The sequence below is a fragment of the Lepisosteus oculatus genome, chromosome 3, assembly GCF_040954835.1.
Source record: "Lepisosteus oculatus isolate fLepOcu1 chromosome 3, fLepOcu1.hap2, whole genome shotgun sequence".
Taxonomy (NCBI): domain Eukaryota; kingdom Metazoa; phylum Chordata; class Actinopteri; order Semionotiformes; family Lepisosteidae; genus Lepisosteus; species Lepisosteus oculatus.
In genome coordinates, this window is record NC_090698.1 from 52,586,314 (window position 1) to 52,613,603 (window position 27,290).

General features: G+C 35.3%; 2 protein-coding genes across 4 annotated transcripts in view; both read right to left on the reverse strand.

Annotated features, from left to right (window-relative positions):
- The window catches only part of sncaip (synuclein, alpha interacting protein), a 52,568-nt gene extending 48,469 nt beyond the window's left edge, over positions 1 to 4,099 (reverse strand). The window contains exon 1 of one of the 2 annotated variants that reach the window (XM_015336472.2): positions 3,838 to 4,099. The gene's annotated coding sequence lies outside the window, so the exon portion shown is untranslated. The remainder of the gene's footprint in view (positions 1 to 3,837) is intronic. The other variant, XM_015336480.2, reaches the window with a different exon arrangement.
- An 11,088-nt stretch (positions 4,100 to 15,187) lies between these two features.
- LOC102697791 (zinc finger protein 474) lies at positions 15,188 to 22,330 on the reverse strand. 2 transcript variants are annotated; one of them, XM_015367727.2, is made up of 4 exons: positions 22,219 to 22,330; positions 19,284 to 20,642; positions 16,281 to 16,461; positions 15,188 to 15,681 (listed from the first exon to the last, which is right to left on the reverse strand). In XM_015367727.2, the coding sequence occupies exons 2-4, from the start codon at positions 20,316 to 20,318 to the stop codon at positions 15,536 to 15,538; spliced, it is 1,362 nt and encodes a 453-aa protein (XP_015223213.1). In that variant the 5' UTR covers positions 20,319 to 20,642; positions 22,219 to 22,330; the 3' UTR covers positions 15,188 to 15,535. The 2 variants fall into 2 exon arrangements, with proteins under 2 accessions (XP_015223213.1, XP_015223205.1); XM_015367719.2 differs by lacking the exon at positions 22,219 to 22,330 and having other exon boundaries at positions 19,284 to 21,095.
- Positions 22,331 to 27,290: the final 4,960 nt, after the last annotated feature.

Below are 27,290 nucleotides of genomic sequence, written 5' to 3' on the forward strand. Positions count from 1 at the left end.
TTTCCCTATTTAATATTCTAATGTTCCAACAACACCTATAGTAAATTATTTACTGAAATGTGTGAAAAGACAATAATAATAGGATGATAATTTACAGGATTAGATCTGTGCTCTTTGCAAGAGTTTCAAACTTAACTTAGTTTGATTAGGTAACATGAAAGGAAGGATGTTTCATTGTAAATGAAATAATAAAGAGGCAACACAAATTCAGTAATAATAAAAAAACAGCACAAACAATGGATGATTTGGTTAAACAATGCTTCTCATTTACTGGATAAAAGATATAGTATGGAAGTGAGTAAAATTACTCATTGTGAGTATTACAATCTTGAGATGCGTTCACACCTGAACAATTGTATTGTTAAACTTCTAAAAACTACTAAAATAAACCTACTTATTAAACTTAACAGCTCCTGGTTGTGCGATCCAAACCAAGCAGCTGTGTAAAAAAGGTTCCCATATGTAGCCATGATAGTTTTCTTTCACAAGTTAATCATACCAAAAACCTGTCAGTTCTTTGCTTTTGACAGTCACAATCAATTTATAACAAACAGTTTCACTTATTAACAATTAAGATCTAAAGCTGTCTAATCTGTATTTGTTATTGAGTGTGACATACTGTAGAATACACAGGTGGGGTCACAAAAATATAATAGACATACTGTAGCATTTGCACAGACACAGGGATCTTAAAAACAAATACATTTTCCATATTTCTCAGGTTTACACTATTAATGCCTTTCTAACATTCCAATTGATAGTAACTGGCATTTCGTAGAGAATATTGAACAGCAAAATGTTTTGTATTTCACAGCTGTCCTCATGCCTAATCTCTCAAGAATAGGGTAGACTTAGCGTTAATTTATTAACTGTGTTTGCATGGTGCTTCTCATACAAAGTTACCAAATAACTTATTTATGGGAGAGGACCCACTTCATCCACCTCTGAAGTACACTGGATGATGGACAGTAGCCATTTTTATTAGCTAGCACTCCAACACACTACAGTACTATACCCTTCACACAATTTTATATGTGAAACTTGTTTTCACACAAGGCTCATTGAGGAATAATAACTGATCCCTGCAATTCACAGAAAACCTGGCTACCCTTATAAAGTAAATATTTCCCACTGCCTTTAGGAACAAAGGCCAAATGGGGAATAAGTAATTTGAAGAGTTCCTTTCTGACACTAAAATAAAAATCACTGTATTACAAAAAACAGTCTTTAGTCAAAACAATATTTTAGTCATAATTCCTTAAAAAAAAGTTCAAGTCATAAAATAGTCAATCTGTTAAACCTCTGTGGCAAACACACAGCAGAACTGTGTGTTTGCCACAGAGCAGAACTGCTGGACCTTTTAAAACATGTCCTGTACTCCTGTTCTACTGAACCCCATAAACAATGGTTTTTCAAACGCATTTTCCCTTTCACACAATATTACTTGCAAATTCAGAAAACAACCATTGCCCTGCGAAGAATGCAAGCATTTCCTGTGGAAACTGTATGTTTGCCAACATTGTGTGCTTTACCGAAAAACATGGCATATCACAAAGGACAAAGTAGCTTTTTTAGATTACCACCTGGCAATGAGATCATCGCTGGTCGGTGGTTAAAAATAGTCTTTACACTTTGCAATATTCTAAAGAGTGCAAACAAGATAAAGTACCTAAAAAAACTGCTAAGCTGGCAGAAGCTGCACTGATTTTTTCTAAGCTTTAAAAACCTTATAACTGCACAAGGTCTGCATTTACAAAGACTTTAACAGGCAACAAATTCAACAAAAAAATGTGTTAAAACACAAAGATTTAAGGCCGGATTTGGTAAGAAAAAAAGCATGGCACAGTGTTTAGCATTGCTGCCCGGCTACACTGGGGCCCTATACTCAATTCCAGACCTCGGTTGCTATCTGTGTGGTGTTTGTATGTTCTCCCTGTGTTTGTGTGGGTTTCCTCCGAGGGTTATAGTTTCCTTCCACAGTCCAAAAAGCTACTGGTACAGTAGGTTAACTGGCCTCTGGGAAAACTATCCCTGGTGTGAGTGTGTCTGTGTCTGTGTTTGCCCTGTGATAAACTGGTGTCCCATCCAAGGTGTACCCTGCCTTATGCCTATTGCTTGCTGGGATAGGCTCTGGCTCCCCACAACCATGGATTGGAAGAAGTGGTCAGAAAATGGGTGGATGGATGTCTTGTCTGATGCTCATCTCATAACCAAACTTAATTACATCTTCACAAATCTGTCTGAAATCCAGCTACAGTATACAGAGAATCTAGTTTTGCAAAATTATTGGTAATTGTTAAATAGATAAAATAAATTTCTCTATCCTCTACAATGGCAACTAGTTAACAGTTTTAATTCCTTTTTGTACTGAAACTATGGTTTTTCAAAGATGAACATGTAAGAAGGTTTCATGACTGAATACAATGGATCTTTTGTTGTGACTCATCATGAAATCTCAAAACTGTTCCTACTTGCTTATACAAGGCAGCAGTCTGTCTGGTGTCCCATTCGTAAAATCAACCGTGGTGAGACCATGCATTTAATTGTATCATGTATGTTTACTTTATTCTCTTAAAATTACAGAAGATATAAATTGTTTGATTCTGGGTTGCTAATTTTACCTTCGGTCAAACACGGTCGTAATTATAAGCCAACAGTGGATAAAAAGTCTGTACTGATCAGCATTTATTGTTAGTAGCATCAGCCACTGAAATAATGTATAGTAATTCCTCTGCCAACCTATTCTTTTAGTAACTGTTTTTACTATAGCAGTTGTTCATCTGGTGACAGATCTGGTGATAGAAGACCAATTTTGCTTTTATGAGTAAAATTTTTTCAAAGGCCAACACAGGTAATAATTTCAGGCATTCTGATCCTCTTGTCTGTGGTGCAGAGCTCCCATCTGCTAACTCCATTGTGTTTAAACGTGTATTGATTTTTTTCAGTCGTCACAGCATATGTGTCAAACTGCCACTGTACATGATGAGCACATATTGTGTGGAATGCAGAGCTAACTCTTATCACACTCAAACCCCCCACCACTCCAATTTTCCACTTTCGTTTTAATCTAAGAAAAGCTTACATGCTGATTTTGCAATGAAATGAATTTAAATGGAATGATTTCGGAATTAAAGTTAAGATGCTTTGTGTATTCCCATTTTCGTTAAAGCCATTTCCACATATAACTGCTATTCCGTGACAACACTACACGCATATGATTCACAGCTCAGAGGAAACAAAGCAGTTACAGGCAAGCACATAACGATCTACTTTTTTACCCACCCCCCAAAAAAAAAACTATAACCGAAAAACATAATACAACTTCGATACTTCAAGATAAGAAATTTTGTGACCAAATAAACGCTATTCCTTTTTCTTTGATTCACAATACTGTAGCATCTCCATTTCCACACTAACACCAGTTTACACTGATCATCCGAGCAATCTTGAGAAATGACGGAGGGGTTTCTCCAATCAAACTCGTTTGTATTGAAAAATAAGACTTCAAGCCATAAATAAGGGGCTAAGGGCGGTGTTTCTCCCTGTTCAAGATTGTTAGAACTAAAGCGCATAACTCCACGTTTTAAACATAAAAAGGAAATAATGGTAATAATAGTAAGAGTAATCACGTTAAATATGAATATACAATATAAAGTAAAAGTTATAATAACGCCCCGTACATAAAAAAGAAAAACGCATTTCTATAGTCTTCAGTTCCGAAGACCTTTTGTGTTTTCAATGCCTTAAGAACTATAATGAATACTATGCTATACATTCACTAGAAGCTGGTCTTTTCAGACGTCAGAAGAGTAAGGCGTTCATTTGTTTTATCTTTACCTTTTATAAAGCAGCTGATCCTAGGTTTTCCAGTTGTTCTCGATGCGGATTATATTCGCCTCCGCCACTGTCCCCCAACGCCGCTGGTGAACTAATGCACAGTAACGGTACAGGATTTGGGACTGTGAGCTCAGTGTCAGCTCTGCTAGTTTTCCTCTTCTTACCGGAAACAGAGCTCTCGGATACCCCAATCTTGGATAATGAAGGAAATGCGGTTTCCTTGTGCAGTGTTTTCTCAGTCAGTATGGTCCGTTAGAAATTCCTGCTGTACAAATGAGCTTGACGGTATTGCTTAAGAGCTTTCATTTAATTGAGTGGAAAAAAGTGCAGCTATAAATATCTACATTGTTTGTATTTCTTATTGCGTAAAAGGCATGCACAGTCAGCAGATATTAGACAGTTAATGCTGGAAGTAAAACAATTGCTTTGAGCAACCGAAAAAGGAAAACCGCTAGATATTTTTGCCGTATAAACGTTGCCTGTAGAAACACTTATTACATTCCTGTTTTGAACATTAACGAATTCAAATAATTATTATGGATTAATGAAAAATAATATCCAAATAATTAAGTTACATTGGTATATCTATAACTTTAGGAGAGAAAATACAAATGGTACACTTTCTCCATGGCTAATGGTGTATCTATCCATCCATTTTCTATCCGGGCACATGGTGGGATACAGTACATCCTGGATGGGATGCTAGTCCATAGAAAACACATACAGTACAGTACATACACACTCACACTAGAGACAATTTTCCCAGAAGTCTCTTAATCTACCAGTATGTCTTTGGACTGTAAGAGGAAACCAGAGCACTCAGGGGGAACCCATGCAAATGTGGAGAGAACATAAAAACTCTACACAGATAGCATCACTGGTCCAGAATTGAATCCACTGCCCATGTCCTACAAGGCAGCAAAGCGAACCACTGCACTATCATGATGCCCATATCTGACTGTAGGGAAATATAACAAGGCTGCTTTACAGGAATTTTCTTTGAAACCATATCATAAATATGGCAAAATAAGTGTCTAAGTATACTTCAGACTTTACTCTGCTATCCTTGCTACTATTTATTTTTCTGTTTCTAGTGTTGACGTCTATAGTTCCCAGGGTCTCATTATTACAACTGATTGAAAGCTGTAAGTAGAAAAATTAAGAATAGTAGAATATGCTATCCTTTTTAGTTTATGAGCCTTTAAAGAGAACAAAAAAAGGCCACCAGTTTAGAACAAGCATCTGTCCCAGTAGAGGAGAGCAATAATTCAATTGAAGCACTGAGTGTAGAATTCATAATCCCCTCATTTTAAAATGTGTTTATGTCAGGTCCAATTTGGTAGGTATTCACTTGTCAGTAAAAGTGTACAGTTTCAGACCATTGGGAAATTGCACAGTAAATTCATTTTTGTCAATGAAAATAACAGATAGGAAACATAATTCTGATTTTACACTAGGGGTACATTAATCTTGCCCTGTTCCACATGTACATCAAAATTGTAGGGAAAGACTCAATGGGTACATAGCACATCATCCTCTTGGGAGGAAAGGTGGTGGCTAGCATAGTAACACTGAGTGCCTTTTATAAAATGAAAACAATTCAAAATACCTCAAATCTTCAGGAAGGACACTTCACCATTTCTTAAAATGTTACCTGGTAATATAGGTTTCTGACCATCATCATTTGAACAGTAGGTACTTTTTTCTAAAATTTCACAGTGTGCATTTTAAAATCCTTCCAATTATGTGCTTAGGTAACACATATTGTAGGTACAGTACATGTATGTTATCAAAAAAGTTCCAATATACTTGTAACAATAGCCTCTTACTGTAGAGAAATGTTGATACTTGCTTTAAAACAAAATAATAGTACTCCTATTTGTTATATATACAGTATATATTTGCTCTCTAAGAGTAAAATTAAAACATTTGCAGTGAAGATTTCTGAAGAATAACTGAAGATTTCAAATGTCTATGTTCTTCTACACTTGTTTTAGAATTATTTAGCTAGGACTGTAATATTTTTACTTTAAATTTAAAAAGATTCTTCATACAACATCAAAAAATGGCTTGAAACATGTTTCATAACACCATAAAAATTCTGGACTTTCACATTTCACGACTTTCAAATTAATAGCTTGCTAAAATAAAAAAAAAATCCTTAATAATGAGATAAAATATAAAATCCCTATTAAAACCTAATCTTGTCCCCAGGATCAGCATTTTGCTTTCAGTGCTTTCAGTTATTAATGAAGAAAGTGCCCCATATACAGTGCCTTGCGAAAGTATTCGGCCCCCTTGAACTTTTCAACCTTTTGCCACATTTCAGGCTTCAAACATAAAGATATAAATTTTTTATTTTATGTGAAGAATCACCAACAAGTGGGACACAATTGTGAAGAGGAACTAAATCTATTGGATTTTTGAAACTTTTTTAACTAATAAAAAAATGAAAAGTGGGGCGTGCAAAATTATTCGGCCCCCTTGCGTTAATACTTTGTAGAGCCACATTTTGCTGCGATTACAGCTGCAAGTCGCTTGGGGTATGTCTCTATCAGTTTTGCACATCGAGAGACTGAAATTCTTGCCCATTCTTCCTTGCAAAACAGCTCGAGCTCAGTGAGGTTGGATGGAGAGCGTTTGTGAACAGCAGTTTTCAGCTCTTTCCACAGATTCTCGATTGGATTCAGGTCTGGACTTTGACTTGGCCATTCAAACACCTGGATACGTTTATTTGTGAACCATTCCTTTGTAGATTTTGCTGTATGTTTGGGATCATTGTCTTGTTGGAAGATAAATCTCCGTCCCAGTTTCAGGTCTTTTGCAGACTCCAACAGGTTTTCATCCAGAATGGTCCTGTATTTGGCTGCATCCATCTTCCCCTCAATTTTAACCATCTTCCCTGTCCCTGCTGAAGAAAAGCAGGCCCAAACCATGATGCTGCCACCACCATGTTTGACAGTGGGGATGGTGTGTTGAGGGTGATGAGCTGTGTTGCTTTTACGCCAAACATATCGTTTTGCATTGTGGCCAAAAAGTTCAATTTTGGTTTCATCTGACCAGAGCACCTTCTTCCACATGTTTGGGGTGTCTCCCAGGTGGCTTGTGGCAAACTTTAGACGAGACTTTTTATGGATATCTTTGAGAAATGGCTTTCTTCTTGCCACTCTTCCATAAAGGCCAGATTTGTGCAGTGTAAGACTGATTGTTGTCCTATGGACAGACTCTCCCACCTCAGCTGTAGTTCTCTGCAGTTCATCCAGAGTGATCATGGGCCTCTTGGCTGCATCTCTGATCAGTCTTCTCCTTGTCTGAGCTGAAAGTTTAGAGGGATGGCCAGGTCTTGGTAGATTTGCAATGGTCTGATACTCCTTCCATTTCAAGATGATCGCTTGCACAGTGCTCCTTGGGATGTTTGAAGCTTGGGAAATCTTTTTGTATCCAAATCCGGCTTTAAACTTCTCCACAACAGTATTACGGACCTGCCTGGTGTGTTCCTTGGTCTTCATGATGCTCTCTGCGCTTTCAACAGAACCTTGAGACTATCACAGAGCAGGTGCATTTATACAGAGACTTGATTACACACAGGTGGATTCTATTTATCACCATCAGTCATTTAGGACAACATTGGATCATTCAGAGATCCTCGCTGAACTTCTGGAGTGAGTTTGCTGCACTGAAAGTAAAGGGGCCGAATAATTTTGTACGCCCCACTTTTCATTTTTTTATTAGTTAAAAAAGTTTCAAAAATCCAATAGATTTCGTTCCACTTCACAATTGTGTCCCACTTGTTGGTGATTCTTCACATAAAATAAAAAATTTATATCTTTATGTTTGAAGCCTGAAATGTGGCAAAAGGTTGAAAAGTTCAAGGGGGCCGAATACTTTCGCAAGGCACTGTAGATGTACTGTAGCAATGAATTTTATCATTAACTTTTTGGCACCCTGCTGGTGTTAATGGGTAGAGTGCTGTACACCTTGGACCAGTTTAGTAGAATATGCTACTATGTACCAACAGAACATTTACATGAGTAACCATTCTTAGTACAGTGACCATTCTGACCTCTCCAGCTGATGAATACCACAGGTAATGACACATAAAATAATGCTCAGCAGGATAAGTATATGATACTAGTTTAGCTGTATACAGCAAAATTCTGGTTAACTACTGTAGGTCCTTCCTTTGTTAATGAATTATGCAAGTCAGTTTGGATGTACAGGAATAGTGAAAGAGGGACAAAGACAGCACAGGTTCTTTATCATTTAGCTGAGCTATTTTCTATAACATTTTATTGTTTCTCTTAGTCTTGATTTGGCAAAGCCCTATAATATTACTTAGAATTCTGCTAATGTGAAATCTTTGGCTGAGATACTACTGTATATCACTGTACATTATTAATTGTTACGGTACTGTAGGTATTAATTTTGGTATAGTGAAGAGAATAGACAAGTAGCAAATGTGTGAAAGGTGAAAAACAAATTTATGTTAGGAACCCTTTTAGCATGTCAACCATAGCTAGTACATTGGCCACAATCATAGTTATATGCTGCCCACTATTTATGATGACAAGGGATTTATGTATATTAATTTTAGTTTGCTGACGTGTACAGTATAGACTCTTTATTCTCAGTAAGTTTGCTAAGGATAACTAAGAACGGTTACATTTTATAAAATCAAGTTATTATACACAACATATTTCAATTAGACATGCCTGTTTTTTTCTGAATATTACATTTCAATGGGAAGTCATTTCAATGCGAATCTACTACTCATGCATATTTAGACTTGTGTTTAAAGGCAAAAGAACATAATGAGAGGAAGCCATCTAAGCCAAAAAATTGCACTCATGGACACTCAATTCATCACATGGACAGCACTAACTCTAGCTCTTTTTAAACCATTAGGAAAGCTAAGATATCATTTCCTTTATTAAAGGTACTGTAACAGTTGCATTTTTGTACATCAATAACATCATTAATAGTAAGAAAATACAACTGATACAACACATCATAAGCAATTTTCATTATATTTGGCTTTATTTGAATTTGAAGGAACAAAAAAAATAACATCTTTGCAAAATGTATGAGACATCAGTCAGCAGCACAGTGCCATTACAAGCTTTAGTTTCCCACATTTTAGTGAAAGCATTACAGCCTGAATACTTATGACAATACTCAGAGATACATACTATTTTTTGGCTGGATTAAAAATGTAATTTATCTTGCTAGCTAACTGACTGCTATAATGAACATCTTATTATTACTTTCTTTACACGTTTTCACCTCCCCCTGCCCAATGGGGTTTTGAGATTTTCCCTTTAAAACTACTGATTCGAAGATAACATCACTGTTGTTAAGATTAATTTAAACATTAATGCTCCATATGTTTTTCCCAGATGTATTGTTTCATATGTTGCGAAATATTGGTTTGTAATACTTGCACACAAATTGTAAATTTGTCCAAACTGTGTCCGAAAGTTTGCAAAAGACGGCCATACCTCATACTGTGAAAAGACTTTGAAAATTTGTTTGCTTTACAGGTGATCAGTTCTGATGAAGTGTCTCCCAAAGTTGGTCAGCTGTAACATTACTCATTGATTGTCACTTGAGCAGAGAATGGATTGGATTCAAAGATTGGAAGATGCACTGTAGAGTTTCTGACAAAAACAAATCACCACTGCCTTCTAAATTGTCCATGAGCTAACAAATTACATTTACTAGGAGTTTACATTTTAGGTATCCATTTTCTGACACTACTGTAAGGTGAGATGTTCAGAGCTGTAAACAAAGAAATGAAGCTCCTGTCAATACTGTATGTGTGCAATATTATTATTTCTAATATTCCATTATTGACTCTAAAGATGAAATATTTTAATAGCAATTCACCTGTGAATAACAAATTTCATACTCACTACATGTTTGTAGTTTTCTATCAGGTTAAAAAAAGAAGCTTCTGCGACATTATTGTTACTATTATGATTTTTCTGCCATTAGATTTCACCATCCATCTGTCAACCAGTTTTATTACACAATACCTCCTCTGGGTGCTCACCAGTATGAGGGCACCAATTCTTAATATTAACAGTAAAGAAGTGAATGAATGCTCAATTGCGTGCTTCCAGACATCTCGTGTGTGTGATATGAATGGCCTGTTAGATGTGGGACCAATTGGATTGTGTTACCTTGCAAATTAAAAGCCACGCTCATATTTTATGGTTGTGTTTTGTAATTTGTAGATTGCCTGAAGTGTTGATTTATTGTAGACATAGATCTCCCCCAGCAGTGCCGACATGGAATGGGATCAATTGTTATTCATGAAAGAACAAGTCAAACAAACTTCACTTCTTTCATAACCTATTACATTTGATAAGTTTTTGTTTCAGGAGTTTACAAGATATTAAAATTATTGATTAATGCATGCTGGAGTACTCCTCTATCACTAAGTAGTGTTCACAAAGTAAGTATTGTTTATAAATAAAAAATACTTAGTGGATACTTTACTAGAATACTGTAAAAGAGTATACTATAAAATAGTATATAGTACTATAAGTAGTATAAATACTATAATGGATGCATTCAGAGACATAACATAGACATTTATTTTTAAATGCTTAAAATGTTTTTAAAGTTAAAAGGGAATGAAATGGAGATGTCCTAGCTTTATATCAATTAAAACTGTACACTGGGTTTTATGTTTCACTGTATACCTCCCAACACTGACTCCACAATGAATGCATTTTTAAAAGGAATGTATCTTTAGATTGAGCTCTATGATGGAGTGCATTGAGTTGGAGTTAAATGTCAACAGCTCCTCAATGTGAGTGAGATGCCTTGCTAGATGTGATTATTTATCTTTGCTGTGCATCATTAAGTTTGTTGGACACTCAAAGACCTTTTATAATTCATGGAAGATTCTCCATCTATTTCTATGGTGAAATAAATATTTGAAAATATTTTTAATCTCTATTGTTTTAGAAAGTCTATATGGAAAAACCAACAGGAGCAAAAAATGGGAAGACAAAGATGTCTGACTGAGGTCATCAGTCATTATTATGTGGTAGAAACCGCAGCTGATAGGGCCATCTGTGAATCACTGGCTCAGAACTAATTTCCACAGGAGTCAGTAGCTTCATGTGCTGCTTCATTTTGGTGAAGCCAGACAAGCAGACAACATAAGACTATATACTTTTAGCCTTTCATCTTCAGTTTGTGTATTGTGAACTGAGTACTAAAGCTTTACAAATCAACAAGTGAGACAGAATATTTTATTATCTTTTTTAATGTCCATAAAACAGAGTCTAAAAGCATTTTCAAGGTCTGTTTTGTCTGCAGGCATGGTGGCATATGCAAGTTCACACAAATTGCTGGTTTAAGTGTAGTGGTTTTCTAAAGAGTATGAACAAATTACTAGATATAACATGTATAAATACAAAATGGGAAACACTGAGCTAGATGAGGCTACTTATTGAAAAGACATGGGTATTTTTGTTAACAAATCACTAACATCTTCCAGGCAATGTGGGGAAGCAACACAAAAGGCAAACAAAATGTTAGGCTACAGTATATAGTCAAATATTTAGAATTCAAATTAAGTGATATTAAAATTGTACAATGCACATGTTAGGACTAATTTAACATCTTTTGTACAGTTTTGGTCAACATGTTACAAAAAAGATATTGCTGCTCTGAAATTTGAACAGAGGTGAGCAACCAGACTCATTCTGAGATATAAAGAAATATCCTACATGGGCTGAAAGAACTGATTATTTTTCTTCTTGAGCAGAGAAGAGTATGAGGAGAGATGCTATAAGACAACAGAGGAGACTTCTTCAATATGAACTGTGAAAAATGAACCAGTATTTCAAGACATGAGGGGAAACTACATCGATGTGCATTTAAAACCAGTTATAGGAGGCACTTCTTTACCAAAAGTGTTGTAGGAATATGCAACAATCTATCCAGTACTTTGGCTTCCTTCAATAAATGTCTGGATGAAAGCCTTGGATTACTGATAACCACCAAACTGACTAAATGATCTGACCTCTCATTTGCAACCTTTCTTATGTGATACTTTGTTTGCTTTCTCTAATAACAAACACGGTACTTAAAAGTGTTTTAGTTGAGATTTTTGTTCTCTAATTATCCAAATTTGTAATATGCCTAGCCTGAAAATGACATTATACTGGTAAACATTATTGGATTTTCTCAATGAGATATTGCTTTTAAATTATCACAGTGGACACAGACAGTAAATGAATTGTTTTTGTTTCTATAGAAGTAAACAAACATACAGTATATGTAAATAAATATGTTTACCTCCATTACTTATACCTGTTATCCTTCTACTCAATGGTAACTGTACGCTTCACTATATATGAGGACAATATATTGTGTTCAGTTTGCAGTTCTTTAATATTTCTTAAGTAAATCTAATTAGACTTAAACGATTTTCTCTTCGTTTCTCACCTGTCACCATTTCTTGCAAATTTATACTTCAGTGATAAGATTTACTGCTACAGTATTTGTAGTTGGGTTCGTAGAAAGGACCAAGGTGAACTCTAGTGACCTCTACTGTCACAAAAGTGTAATCTCAGTAGAGTATACACATCCTGGAGAGCATTACTGTATTTTGATTATTTATAAACTTGTTAAAAATATAAAACACAAAAGATTTAAAGAATTCATAGAATTCTTGAAAGAATTCTGAAGATCTTTAAAGAACTCTGAATCTCTGCAGAAAATAATTTAAAGAATTAAATCAGCAACTTCCAGATGTATTCATGCCCATGATAATAGTGTTATACCATGTTATTAAGCAAATTAAAATGTGATTAAAATATATAGTATATAGCAAAATAGTTAATGTATCATTACCATAACTGTAAAAAGTAATTACATATTTCTGAATGCACAAATTGCTGATTATTGTGAGTGATATAAAATAAAAATCTATTTATCAGAGATACATAACTTTGCTATAAACATAGGAAAGCTGTTGTTTCACAATGACTGGAAATACAGGCAGAAGTGATCCCTGCAAATATACACCTATTGTTTAAGTCACAATTACTGTAACAGTATCCTAGACAGTAGAACAAACCAAAGGTTACCAGACAATTTTCACTTTTAATTTCAAATGTGTCAAAATTTAATTTAAAAACAGAAGTAATTGATCAATGTCAGTTTAATTAATCTTCACCAGACACAGATTTTAAATACAGGCACATTTTGTTTAAAGGTGGGTACACTGCAATTCAATTGTTTTTTTATTTACAAGATTACACAACATACAGTATACATGTTAAGAAATACTGTAAATGACTAAATTTATACATGAAAATAAGAAATATTAACTGCATAAACACTCAAACAAAATGATTAAATGCAAAGAATATTTTACTGCCACAAACCTAAAACATGTACACTGTGATGTGTTCTGCAAGAACATAAAGTGAATGTAATCGTGATTTCAGCTTTAGATCAATTCCAACATTTACTGGGTTTGACCAGTCCAATCCTCAAGGGGTGATTGAAGGTTCTGGTGAGGTATGACTCTTTGTTTCTTAGGAAAATGAATAGACCTCTAGATACTGAGTGAGCAGTTGTGTGGGCAAGAATCCTTTGATTTTTGGAGGGTACAACCTCATAAGGACATTAGATCATCCAGGAAAGTGATACTTGTGGAGTTTCCTGTAATAAGAGACTAGGGTTTTCCTTCAAGCAGGATCACTAGGACTGAAGGTGACCTGATTACCAAGCAAAATGAGTACTTTTTTGTTAGGAGAATGAATAATAGGGTTTTATGGACCAGACATGATGCATATTAAGGATTGTGAATGGGACTAGAACAAGCATCATCTTGGACAAATTATTATTCCACATACAGACACCTATTTAGTAAGCCAAAAGAAATCATGTCAAAAATAACTCACGTTTCTGTTTTCCTTGCAAAAGCTGGGACACATAATTGTAAAAGAAGATGCTTCTATGGATTCTACATCATGGGAACTTCAAAGTTTTAAAACATTTCATTTATCAGTTTTGTTTTAATACTTAGTTATTATGTAAATAACTCATTCATAATACTTAGAGTACTATGAATGAGTTATTTACATATTTTTTCTCACAAAATTCTGTTCTGATTTTTGATACAGAAAGAACATTAAAATGATTCTTTATTTTCTTGACTGTGATAGTATTTGAAAAGTAGTTTCCTAATCCTATTATAATCCTATGAATCCTATCACAACTACCAATTTCGCAAAAAAAAAACATTCTGATATACTAGTTTTACTGTTTGCATTTCACATCAACACCAAACAGTCCTTAGTATGTTGACCGTATATCATTCTTAAATAATGTTATACCAAATAAATTTGGTTAGTTTGACTAAAATATGCTAAAGACTAAGATTTTAAAGTGTTTAATACAAGGCAAACATTACAATCAATCAACTCTTATTTTGGTGATTAATTTGAAATTACATTCAGTGGTATACCAAAACAATAACCAGATAGCATAAACATGTGTTTAGGCTGCAATAGTAATACTTTTGAATAACTACTGCATATTCAAATTCACACCTTTTTATTATTAAAGAACTTCTTGCAAAATAATACCATACCATATACAGAATAAGTACATATTAACATATTTAATATAGCTTAACATATCTTCTACCCCACAGCAGGTGAATCATTAACAGCTAACTGTGCAATGCCTTAGAATTCAATGCACCTCTAGACTCTGCACTTTTTACTGGATTATCACATATTTATTATCCTATGTGTTTATTGTTCTGTACTGACCGTTGTATGTTACTGCGCTTTGTTGTAATGTCATTAATTATGACTATTTACTGTTTTGTAAGGTAGTGAGTACAATAAATAGGTAGATAGTGTGAAAGTGGTGCCTATTGTACTGCACATGTCCTGAGAGAACAGCGTATTTGTACATGTGGCATACTCCTCTCTCTAAGCAAATAAAGAAATAGAAAAGGAAGCTTGTAATGATTTAATTTTTTAAAAACATTTACAACTTAATATTTTTTTGTACTTTTTTTAGAGCTTTATACTGTAGCTTTGTATCTGCAACCATTGTCAGTAACATTTTGCAAGTGAACATCTGGTCTATGGCCCCTGGTACAAAAAGGGGTTCTCTCTAAAATTCTCACCATCCTGGGAAGACCCTTACATTGTGCACAGTATTGTATACTGTACTCCCTCCCACCTGGTTGGAGTTTGTAATTCTACCATGGCTATGTGTGACTGGAGCTGTCAGACCCTGAAACTGAGAGCTACGGTTTATGAAAGGGGCAGTGGCCATGTGTCAGCCTGTTGCTGCATGTAGCTTGTGTTCCTAATAAACAGTGTAGTTCTCCCCCTTGTGATCATTCTGAGTCACAGTGCTTTTATTCTGAGCAAAAATTCAATTTCTTTTGATGAACCCATTGCACATATACTGTAAGTGGTACAATATGTTTCTGAACATGTCTACAAACAGTGTGTGATTAACATTTCTTTACTTTCTTATAATGATTGCATCAATGAAGAATAAATTAACCCATACTATTTTGTTCAGCTTGAGTTTTACACCATACTAATAAAATAACTAACAAACAAAAGCACAATAAAATATTTTTTCCAGACACAGCTTCAGCAACTATTATTTAACATCAGACTTTTCTGATGCTCAGATTTTATTTAGAAGGTCTACACGATCGTTGGTGGACAGTCAGTCTGTCTGGCAGGAAGGTACGCCCGCAGATATCACAGGGCACCAGCTGAGCTTTGGCACTTTGCCATGCTGCCTCATTCAGTGCCTCCAGATCATAGGAGCCTGTAGCTACAAAATTTAAATGAAGTAGTGTCATTTTTCATCTGGAGAAAAGGATATGGTTTATAAAAAATATCAGGAAATACCCAGTGGTAAAATACTTAAAATAACATTTTTTTTGTGACAAGGTTTGAACTTCTGCCTGTGGCCACATGAGCTAAAATAGGCCGTAACTATGATTTCTAAAACAGGTCCACATTCATGCAAACAGTGTGTACACGGTGTGTATATAGGCTTACTTTACATTAAAATTAACCTACTCAAACTCTGCAGCAATATGTAAATTTAGATTTTTTTCTAGATCACACATGCTAAATATTAAAAGGTTAGAAAATGATTCATGACTGAAAATAACTCAGCTGGCCTCAGAAGATTTAACTTTTTACCAGCTGCAAAGATGTTTTATTGATTTGCTTTGGGGGTATTTAAAGCTAAAACTGTTTAAGAAATTGTGATGTCTGACTTTTCATCACAGGCTTTTTAAAATATTCTTATAATGGAAACAAGAACAAAAGTTAAAGATAAGGCGACTATCAATTAACACTGAGTTTTGCAGAGTTTATACTGAATCTGTATAAGTAATGCAAATAAAAAAACGTCATACTCACATTCTACCATCCTTATTTCTGGCTTTCTGGGCTCTGCTCTTTGAAGTTGTTTTGGCAACTTGCTATTTTCCATGTGCCATTTTTTCAAACACTGTGGTTCATGGATACTGATTGATTTGGTTCCAAATTCTCGCCCACAAATGTAGCAAACCACTGTCACTGGGCGCTTCACTATTGCTGGCTGAAGGAAGAAACATTGACCAAAAAATGAAAGATTTGTAAAGTTTGATTAAATAATGAGTTGAAACTATTTATTAACAATAAATAAAATGAGTAGTGTGCTTTTCAAATACAAAGGGAATTTATCTACAACAAACCTTTAGGAATTATACATTCTGATCAGCGATTCTTATGCCTGCTTTCTGAAGAAGTGCTTAAATTATTCTCTTGTTATTTTCAGAAGTCCTATATTTATACTGTATGTGCTTTTTTATATGGAGATAAATATAATGCAGTAACTATTTATCTGAAATGCCTTCCATTAAAATTAAATCAGGAATCAGTGATTAGGATTCAGAAAAACACTAAGGGTGGGTTTACATAAACAGCTCTAATTCAACACAAGTGAGAGTTTTTGGTAGCACTTTATATGAATGGTTTACTACATGGATTAAATAGCCTCTGTTGTAAGAAAACAATACACAATATAACAGTACAATACATGAAGTAATTAGTTGATATATGTGCAATATAACAAAGTTTACATTTTTAATATACACATGCAAAGTTGAAAAAGTTGTAAAGAATCATTGGTGTTGTTTCTAATGTCATGAATGTTTTGCGTTAATTGCACGATGTTGCTATACGAAAGCTAAATGCAGTTTTTCTTCTGACAAAAGGCATACTTCCTTATAGTCCAAATAAATATCTGATATTGTACTATGTCAAACACTTTAAATTTAAAACGTATTTTTTATAAGATATCATCTTAGACTAAGGCATATATTTAACAGCTTTCATGTCCATGTACAAACTGAACATTATTGGCTGCACTTTTATGTCAAAGTAGTTACAGTAACTTTTTGCTTAAAAGCCTGTTCTGCTGTCTATATCCTCTTAAAATGCGAGTAAATGAAAATACAAATAGTTATTTTTAATCAGTATTTGATGAGTACAAGCTTGAAATAGTTACAGCACATGTGGCAACAGATAAATATGATATTCTCTCTGGATTTGAACATTCCGGCCTTTAAATGATTTGCCATTTAAGAACAAGTTGCTGCCAAACCACGTGAGCTGTGCTTCCTCTAGATGGCAGCCATTGCTATTTATGATTGTAGAGAGTCTGATGAAGGGAAAAGTAAAAAAAAATGGTTTCATTGAGGTGGCTAGAAGATTACCATGGTACCTACAGTACAAAGTGTAGGTTACCAATCAAGCAACTTTATCAATGTATATTCATATTTATCTTAATGAGAGTGTGGAATTCTAAAAAGAACACTCCACTTAACACACAAACTGTGTACATACGTTCTGCATAGAAATTAAACTGAAAAAACGTAGGAGACCACTGTTTAAAGCAGAAGAAGTAATGCATGAATGAGCAGTTTGAGTGCTTTATTAATTTATCTTTGTATCATTAGAGGTTCAAAAAATGAAAAAGAAACGTTTTTTAAAAGTTTTATACAGGAGCTCCCTCTAGTGCTCATTAATTAACTTTGTCTAAACAGGAAAAGGAAATGGAACAGCTTTCAATATACTGTAACATTTTATATGATGGCAAATGCATTAAAGCCGCATTACTTTAGTGGCCCTTATCATTTTGCAATTTAATAAATCTAAAACCAACACAAATTATCCTTCATTTATGTTTCCTCCTGTCTATTTCACTTTCCTTAATTTTTTCCTTTAATTAATTCTTAATGAAGACTACATTTTTTAAAGTTCTCTCTTTCCTTTGCATGCCTTTTAAGCTATGAAACTAAGTCAGACTGGCCCCAACATGGCAAAACTCACTCAAAAACAAACATGGCTTCATTTTTTGTTCAATCAGAGTTTCTGTGGTGAAGAACAGAATAGCTCTGACCTTCCAAACCTTCTGCCTGGGAAAGTCATGATCTGTTTTGAACAAACCATGGTTCCCAGACTAGGACTGGCAATTCAGCACAGGCAGAACCTTGCAGGGAATGTTTAAGCCTTAACAGCATGTTTACTGACAAAACACAGAAGTACAAGTATAAACCTCTGTTAGTCTAATCTCCAGTATAGAATTTTACTACTCTTTTGATTTATAGCCCTAATTAGCATTATTTTTTTTAGATTATGTGATTGTAATAGAAAAATTGTGAGCAATATATATATTGTTTTTGTTTTGTTTAGTACTCAGTGTATGAGAGGAGTTTTTTTGCGCTACTGTTTTGAAAATGTTAGGAATTGTAAAGTATAAATTATGCAACTCAGTTCTCCTCAGATCAGGAATTCAGGCAGGATAATAAACCACAGCCGTCATAGAACAAACAAATCCAAAATTAACCACTCCCATGATAAAAAAACAAACATTTGCAGCAGACTAAATTAGTCATAAAAATTTTTTTTTTCTGCAAAACAATCCCTGAATTATAATACCTGTCTGTATATGCTAAGACCCATATTTAGATCAAGTGTAAAAACCTTAGAAAACTTAAATTGTCTGTGGTTGCTGGTAATGAAAAAGCAATGGAATGCTCTCAATAATTTTAGAGACACACATTAATCTAGAAAAAATGTTTTGTTAACTGATGAATCTGGGGAAAAAAAGCCACACAGCTTTGGGGAGAACATAAGTTCCACAAAGAGGGTCAGAAATTAACCAAGAGCTAAGACATGTAAAATGTACCGCTGTCCCTCTGCCATGGTGTCATCATCATCATCTCTAAAATTAAACAAATAAATTAAATTAAACAAATCTGGCATTAGGTTTTTTTGTCCTGTTTCTGATTCTCAACAGTGTGTGTCTTGACAATATCAATAAAAAATGTACTCTTTACTCTGATTTTGGAAACACAAACAACAACAAAAAACCACCTTATTAACCGGACTAATACAGGACGTGCCACTGTTCCGTTGCTTGATAGTGTCCAGGTTACTCTGACTGGTGACACCATTCCCAAGGGAGACTGTCTTGATGCTGGGGCTGGAAGTTTTTATTTTACAGCTCCTCTGGTGGACAATGAGCCGGTCAGGAGAAAAAGTGCGACTACAGTTAGCGCATGGCACAAGCTGGGCCTTGAAGCTCTCAAACGCAGCCTTGTTTTGCTCTTCCCTCGATGCCCCTCCCATCATAACCACTTGCGGTTTCTGAGGGACTGGTCGGCGAAGTTCTTTGGGTAGTGCGCTGTTTTCAGTCTTCCATTTTTCAAGACATTTTGGCTCATGGATAGGAAGAGATTTTGTCCCAAATTCTCTCCCACAGATGTAGCAAACTAATGTGCAAGGTTTTGAGGAGGTTCTCACAGAAGTGTTGGAAATAGTTTTGGGCAAACTGTCCTGGGAGGCATCAGTGTGAAGGGACTGTAGAGAACTGTTCACAGCCTCAAGAGCTTTGGAATGTGAAGGCCCTCTACTATGAGGTTTGGGTTTACAGCTTTTTTGATGAACAGGGAGCCGATCTGGCAGAAATCTGCGTCCACAGTTTTCACAAGGCAGAAGTTGAGCTTGTGAGCTCTGCCATGCTGCTTCATTCATTTTATCGGTGTCATAAGAACCATCAGAAGACTGGGGCTGGGGTTTTTGAGGAACTGGTCGCCTTTGATTCTTGGGCAATTTTTCATTTTCAATGTGCCATTTTTCTAGGCATTTAGGTTCATGAATCTCAATTGATTTGGAGCCAAATTCCCTCCCACACAAATAGCAGACTCTAAATCCTGGTCTCTTGGGGGGTATCACTGGTCGGTTAAAACTATTTTGTGACATAGCAGAATGGCCCAATTTTCTTAATAACACAGCAGTAGTGGGTCTTTTAAGTCCCTTTTGTGTCACAAATGTTTCTCCTTCTTCATAATTACCAAACTGTAAATTACATTCACTTAATTTTGGTAAGTGTTTAGTTGGCAGAGACATGAAATGTATTCCACCAGATGAAAAAATGCTCCCTGTTAAAGATGATTGTTTTTTTACAAATGTTTTTTAAGCTCACAAATCTGATCATGCGAATTTAAAACAGTTTCCTTAACTTGAATAATTCCTTTAAACCGTTGATTTAGAAATAAATGTTCTTGGGTTATTATTTGGGGTCTTATTTGTCGTGGAAATGATATGCATTTGTCTGATGAATTCTTCTTACAAAGATTGTTCGGAGTTTTGACTTTGGCATTAAATGTAGAATTAAGAAATGGAAGGACCAAAGACTCCACTGTAATTGTTTGTTTCCTAGACTGGAAAACTCTGCGTGGAATTCAAGGAAAAATGCAGGAATTACCTTAAAGTAAACAGTTGATTAGATCATATTCACACCAAAAAACAAACGTATAAACTTTAAAAAATTGAAAACTATTCAAAATCAATTTGTGAACATAAATTAATTTAAAATGTGGAAAAACTGAAAATACAATTATTTACAATTGCATTTTCTAGAAGAACATTCTAGAAGTTCTTCCTCTTGTACAGTATGTTAATGTTGTTTTCAAACTCTTAGTTGAGCAAATTATACAGTTTTTATACACCATTAGTACACGCATTCTGTACTGTAGATAGCATTTGAAGATTTGTTGCAGCCTTTCGAAGATAAACATTGGTTTTCGTTTTTAACAATAAAAAACGTCATTCATTCTGCAATAAAATCATTCACACTTACCTACAATTTCAAACCAATATCCACAGAATGTGTATAAATCTCATAATTTTATTTCCATGTATATTTAATTTAAATGTTTTTTAAATAACATTTCAACTGCTATTTATATGAAATTATATATGAAAGCATACAGAGGACAAATTAATTTATTTATATTGTGTATAATTAAAAGGCATTCGCTGTAAATAGACTATGTACCAGTAGGGGGCATAAGAGATGCAGCATGTCTCCTAGCAAGCAAGCAAGCATCTGTGACTACCTAAAAATCCATGCCAAATACTCAGTTCAAACTACTGTGGTCTACTGATTACTGGCAAAACGTCTTTGATGTCAAAGATAGACATGAAATGAAAAACCCAATCTGGCTATCAACTCATAACCGTATCAAGTCGTCACATTTACCACCTGTACCACCAGCCCTTCATGCTGTCCTGACTCTCTGGCTCTGTATAAACAGTACCCTAGATAAAAACAAATGGTAACCTTTGGATGTGGAAGAGTTTGTTTTCATTTCTTAAGAAAATATATACGGTATTTTGTAGTCTATAAAACAAAAAAAAAAAAACGCCAGAAAGGTATTTCTGACGAAAGAAAACAAGAGGAAGTCGATCCATTTCACTTGGGTTGTTTGCTGGTGGGTTTCTGATGCCAAAAGTCTGTTTCTACCAACTTTTGAAAGATCCGACAATAGTGTCAGCTCCAACAACTTGGCTGGCTATTTTTTCCCCAGACACCCTCGATTCCGTTTAAACTCTGCCCCCTGAGTCCCAAATATCCTACACGTATCGCTGTAATGTTACTAAATGTTACTAAATAGTTCCTACAAGGAACAAAACTCCCATCACATTATTTAAGATGTGCGATACTGATTGCTTTGAGCAATGTAATGAGAACAAGCTCCTAAATCAAGTCACTTTAATATCAAACAAATGCAACGGAATCCGCCCACTTTCAAGCGACTTAAAATACTATCAATTGTTTCACATATTGCAGTAAAATAACCTTAATAAATATTTTATGACTGTAGCTGGACGTAAACATTAGCTTCGTATGTAAAACTGTACTTATCGGTTAGCAAGCCTTATATTTTCAAACACGGTGTAACTTACTAGTGTAAGCAAATTGTAAAATACTCTAGCTGTTGAAAAAATACAATGCTGTGCTTACCTTTTTTTTTAGTTTTCGTGAGAACTAGTGGGAATAATAAAAAAAGATTCTACTTTACTAATTACACAGCTACAGTAAGTGTCAGAGCAGCACTACAACATTCAATGTCCTCAATAGTCGCTTAGCAACTGTCAACAAGTGACGCGAAAAAGTGTAGTATTTTAAAAATCTGATTGGCTGCTTCCTGAAGCAGGCAGACAAAAATATTGTCAGCATTTGCTTTAAACGCTGAGTAAATATTACGTAATTTTGCTTATTTTAAAAATTATATCCTATCGAAGGTTATAGGACAATGATTTGTGCGAGTGGCTGGAAATTTACTGGAAAGGCCTGACAAAGGCCTGTGGGAAACGAAATCACTATAATGACATTTGTGCTCACTTACCTTAAATGTTACATGCTGTATTTTAAAAGCATTAACTAAAACTATAAAAATAAAAGAAACTGAAACCAGGAACATTTTTAAAAACAATACATTATTAATATTAATTATTATGCATTTTACTTATTGTTTTTTTTAATTCAATAGCAGTTTCCAGCACATTTGGGTTGGTTGGAGCAATCTAGGATCTTTACATTCTTTCAGATCTGTGTAATAACAAATTCCCAGAAACAATCTAGGAAACAGCTGGACTTTCCTAGAATTGTAATGTATTATCTTACAATAACATTTGCTGGTAGCCCACTGACTGTTACAGTAACATATGTTCCCAGAACCTGATGAAGATAGTGCATTCACAAAATTCAGAACCGCCTGGCAATGGTGACAATGGTCCATCACCTTGAAGTGCTTCATATTGTAGATCATGTTTTCTTAGACTGGAGCACTGGAATCCTGTGTCCTTGAGAGTGGATTTTGGTTTATAAATAATTGTATTTAAAACCCAAGAACAGGAAACAGTTTTTTTTAGGAAGGGACTGCTAGAGCATGGAACAAGCTCCCCATCCATACTGATGAAACCAGTTCCCTTGATTATTTCAAGAACTGGTAAGATAATCTAACTTGTTAGATTCTCCATTCAAATGGCTGCTAACTACCAAACGGTCTAGAGAGGATGAATCTAGAAAGGCCTTCTCTCTTTTGTAAACGTATGTTTCTTATTTGTAACTCTTAACTATTATGTAATTCTTATGTTTCTTATTTGATTAAGGCTTGATAGACTTCAGTTAATTAATAATCAAAAAATACAAGGACCGCTAGATACTTTTTTAGTTAACAAACAAAGACTTACTGGAAAATGGTAAAAAAAAAGATTTTTGATTTAAACAGTTGCCCTTTTTGGAATATATTCCAGCTCTATAGATATATACTTTGGTTTAATTTGACATCTTATCCATGTGATCGTTGGCCCTTATATCCAGTCTTTACAAACTGAAAGGACAGTGTAATGATAGTTTTTGTCTTCTCATTTTCTGTAATGGTTATGGATTAGATTTTCTAGCAAAGGGTGGCAACCTTTTTTCTCATTCTTTCTTAGTCTCTTTGAAATAGTCCACATTCTATCTATTCTATTAATGTTTGAAGACAATGATGTCATTTGGGCCTTGCAGTAAACCTGATTCCTCATGTCCTAAAAAAACACAAGTCACCTACTGTAAATTACAAAACACCAACACCACCATTACACCACTCATTAAGATAAAAAGGTTACCTATCAATTCGAACAAAATTTGGAATGATACCACCAGGCCTTGCAGGACAACTGACCATTCTCCAATCATCTCTGTCTCATTAAAATTGCAATGACACAGGTATTTTTACCTGTAGGCTCTCCCACTAGAGAAGGTAAGTAGCAACAGCCTGCATCCTTAAGAATGTGGAGTTTATAATGGACTGTAGGAATCTTTCTTGGAGTTGTATTTTTAGGTTTTGGTTACTTCTTCAAACTTGTAAAAATGTTGATGGGTAAGCTGAAAACATGCCAGAATTGCCTTTGAAGCTTTAAAATATATTTTGCAAAAATACTGAAATTACTTTGAAGTTAAAACTCTATACTGTATATGAAACACTACCTTTAGAACCACTAAAAAGTAAAAGATTAAATGTCAATATTTACACACTAAACTCACCAATGCCCTTAATTCTTTGAGAAGGGGCCCTATACCCCTTTTTATTCATCATTAACATTAAAACCATGTTACCTTTGGATGAAATTTGGAAAAACAATCCTCCAATATACATCCAAATTTATTTACTTTTCCTCAGTACTTTTTTCAGCTCCCCACAAGACAAGAACAGACACAACAAACCAAAATCATCTCAAGAGATTTTACAGCATATAATTTTCTTTTCTGACAGTGGGAAGGAAACTCCCTTAAAATAAATATATTTTTTCCAACAGTTTATAGAGGTCACTTTCCCTTACCTTGTCTTACTTATTGTGTTCATTGTTGTCTAGCAACAGTACGCTACAACACTTTGTTCTTTTTGCCTTTTCACTGAAATATTAATGTATAGATGGGTTCTTCATTTCTACAAGTCTTACCAGCTATCTGATAATGGGTGCATGGTTAGTATAAAGACCTTAACCTTCTCAGTTTGCTAATCATATATACAGTATACTGATGGAAAAAAGTAACACAACATTTTCTGGAATGAGATTACTATAGTTACATATAGCTTATGTACTTTCACAAAAAGTATTCAATTTGTATTAAGCCCTCTGGCCAGCAATACAGCTTGTGCATTGAGGCATTGCAACTTGTCAATCACACGAAAGCTCGTTAGGTGCACTTTTACACAACGATGTCCAGGTGGAACATTGCCTGATCAGGTCACCTTAAAAAGGGCCTTAATTCAAAGGCCACACTAAGTCAGTTTTCTGTGCAATCCATAATGCCGTGAATGTCACTAGAAGCAAGGGAGAGCATTGTCAGACACTATGGAGTAAGCCTCTCCACTGTATCCTGACTGCAGAGAAGGTTTCAGCAGACCAGCAGGACAGATGACCATCCAAGATCCAGTCGCCCTCGAATGACCACACCAGAGTAGGACCAACACATCAGACTGGTCCGTCTGAGAGATCATTTCAGATCTGCCTCCCATACTGCTGCTGAAACAGTCGGCAGACACAATACCTGCATCAGTGACAGGAAGCTCCATGCTGCTGGCCTTAGAGCAAGGTGACCTGTCAGAGGCCCTCTGCTCACACCCGACTGGCTTGGGCCAGACAGAGGCTGTGATGGACTCGTCAGCAGTGGCATCAGGTCCTCTTCACAGATGAGTCCCTCTTCAGCCTGTTCCACGCAGACGGGAGGGCCAGAGTGTGGAGGAGGAGGTGTTGCATTTCTTTTATCCACCAGTATATCTAACATGAAGTGGGTTAAATATTGTTTGCATATTCCAAAAATTAAAATGTATTGGAACAAGTAAAGGTTTATTGCATGCTGCAAGTGAGAAGAAAGAAAACACATTTTGGCTGTGAAGAAGCTGACACCCGAAGAAGGCTCCACAGCCGAAACATTGTTTTCTTTCTTCTCCTACGCATGCTGACTAAATCATTCCAAATTGATTTAGAAAAGATAGGTCAACTTTATGAGATGATTGGTACAAGTGGGGAAAATAGGGTTTCTCCATGAGGCTGCTGAGCTTACTCTCCATGACAGGGTGAGGAGCTCGGCAGTCTGGGAGGACCATGGAGTAGAAATCACGGCTGCTCCAGATCAAGAGGAGCTGGGTGAGGAGGCTCGAGCATCTGGTGAGGATGCCCCCTCGCTGTCTCCCCAGATGAGGTGTACTATGTACGGCCCACTAGGAAGAGACTCTTGCAGACCCAGGACACACTGGAGGGATTATATCTCTTAGCTGGTCTGGAAACTGCTGGGAACTCCTCAGAAGGAGTCTGGTCTACTCGGTTCAGCCTGTTACCACTCTGACCCTTACCGGGACATTGCTTTAAGCTCAGGCATGTGTTCAGTTTCTTTTGTATGGACTAACTCCAGAACTGATATCTTTTTTGTAGTGTGGTGATCACAATTGTACACAATATTCTAAGGTGAACTCTATACCTGATTCTATATTACTGATCTTACTGGTTCTTGTGCAAATCACTCTTAGTTAGTTCAACGTAGATCCCATCATCATCATCATTTAGTAACCACTTACAATAAGCTAAATTACAACACCTAAGTCATATCTGTTCAAATGTATGCGAACTTTCTGCAGCCATTTTCCTGATAACTGGCGTGAGGTTCTTGCTGCTGTGATACAGTACATTCCTTTTGATGTCAGTATATTTTGAAGACATTTTGAGTTAAAAACCTTTCATATTTAAATATGACTAATATAATATTAAATAGTTTCAAACAATCGTTAGCATTGCTGTCTTGCAACACTTGGGCTTTAAAAGTTCTTTTTTTTTATCTCCATGCTGGTTTGGGTTTGCCATGGGTGCTACGGTTTCTGTCTTAAATCCATCAAACATATTAGTACTGTAGGTCAATTAGCTTCAAGGAAAATTGGCCCTGGTATGACTAGGAGTGTGAGCATGTTTGTCTGTGCTTTCTTTGCAATTTCCCACATTGCGCTCACTGTGTCCCTGAACTGGAGGCAGCAGTTAGAAAATGGGTAGATGTTTTTTGTTTAGAAGTGACAACAAGTACCATTCTTATTCTTAATCCATAATTTAATTCTACATTTGCAGAACACCTTGTCATTTTGCTTCAAGTTACCTAAATAGTCTCATATAGTCAGGAGAAAGAGAAGGCAGGCTAAGGAGGATATTTAAGTTTTTTTTTAAAAAAACAGCCTCTACGTATAGAAGAAGGTACTATTTCGGAAGCATATTTTCACAGAGCATAATTAGGAAAAGTTAAAACCGATGTTTTACTGTTTCCGATTTCAGTTAGACATAAACAGCTCTTGTAAATTGTAGGAAATTAAGCTACAACAAAATGAAAACAGAAAATAATGTGCAGATCTGAGTTTCATAAGAATATATCTGCTTTAGATTTTAGAGGTGTCTCTTCCATTAAGGAACATCCAATCCACTTATTTTATGTTAGAGTAAAAGTAAGTTACTTCTTTAAAAATGGGCTAGGTAAAAATATCACAGAAGAAAAGATATCCAGAC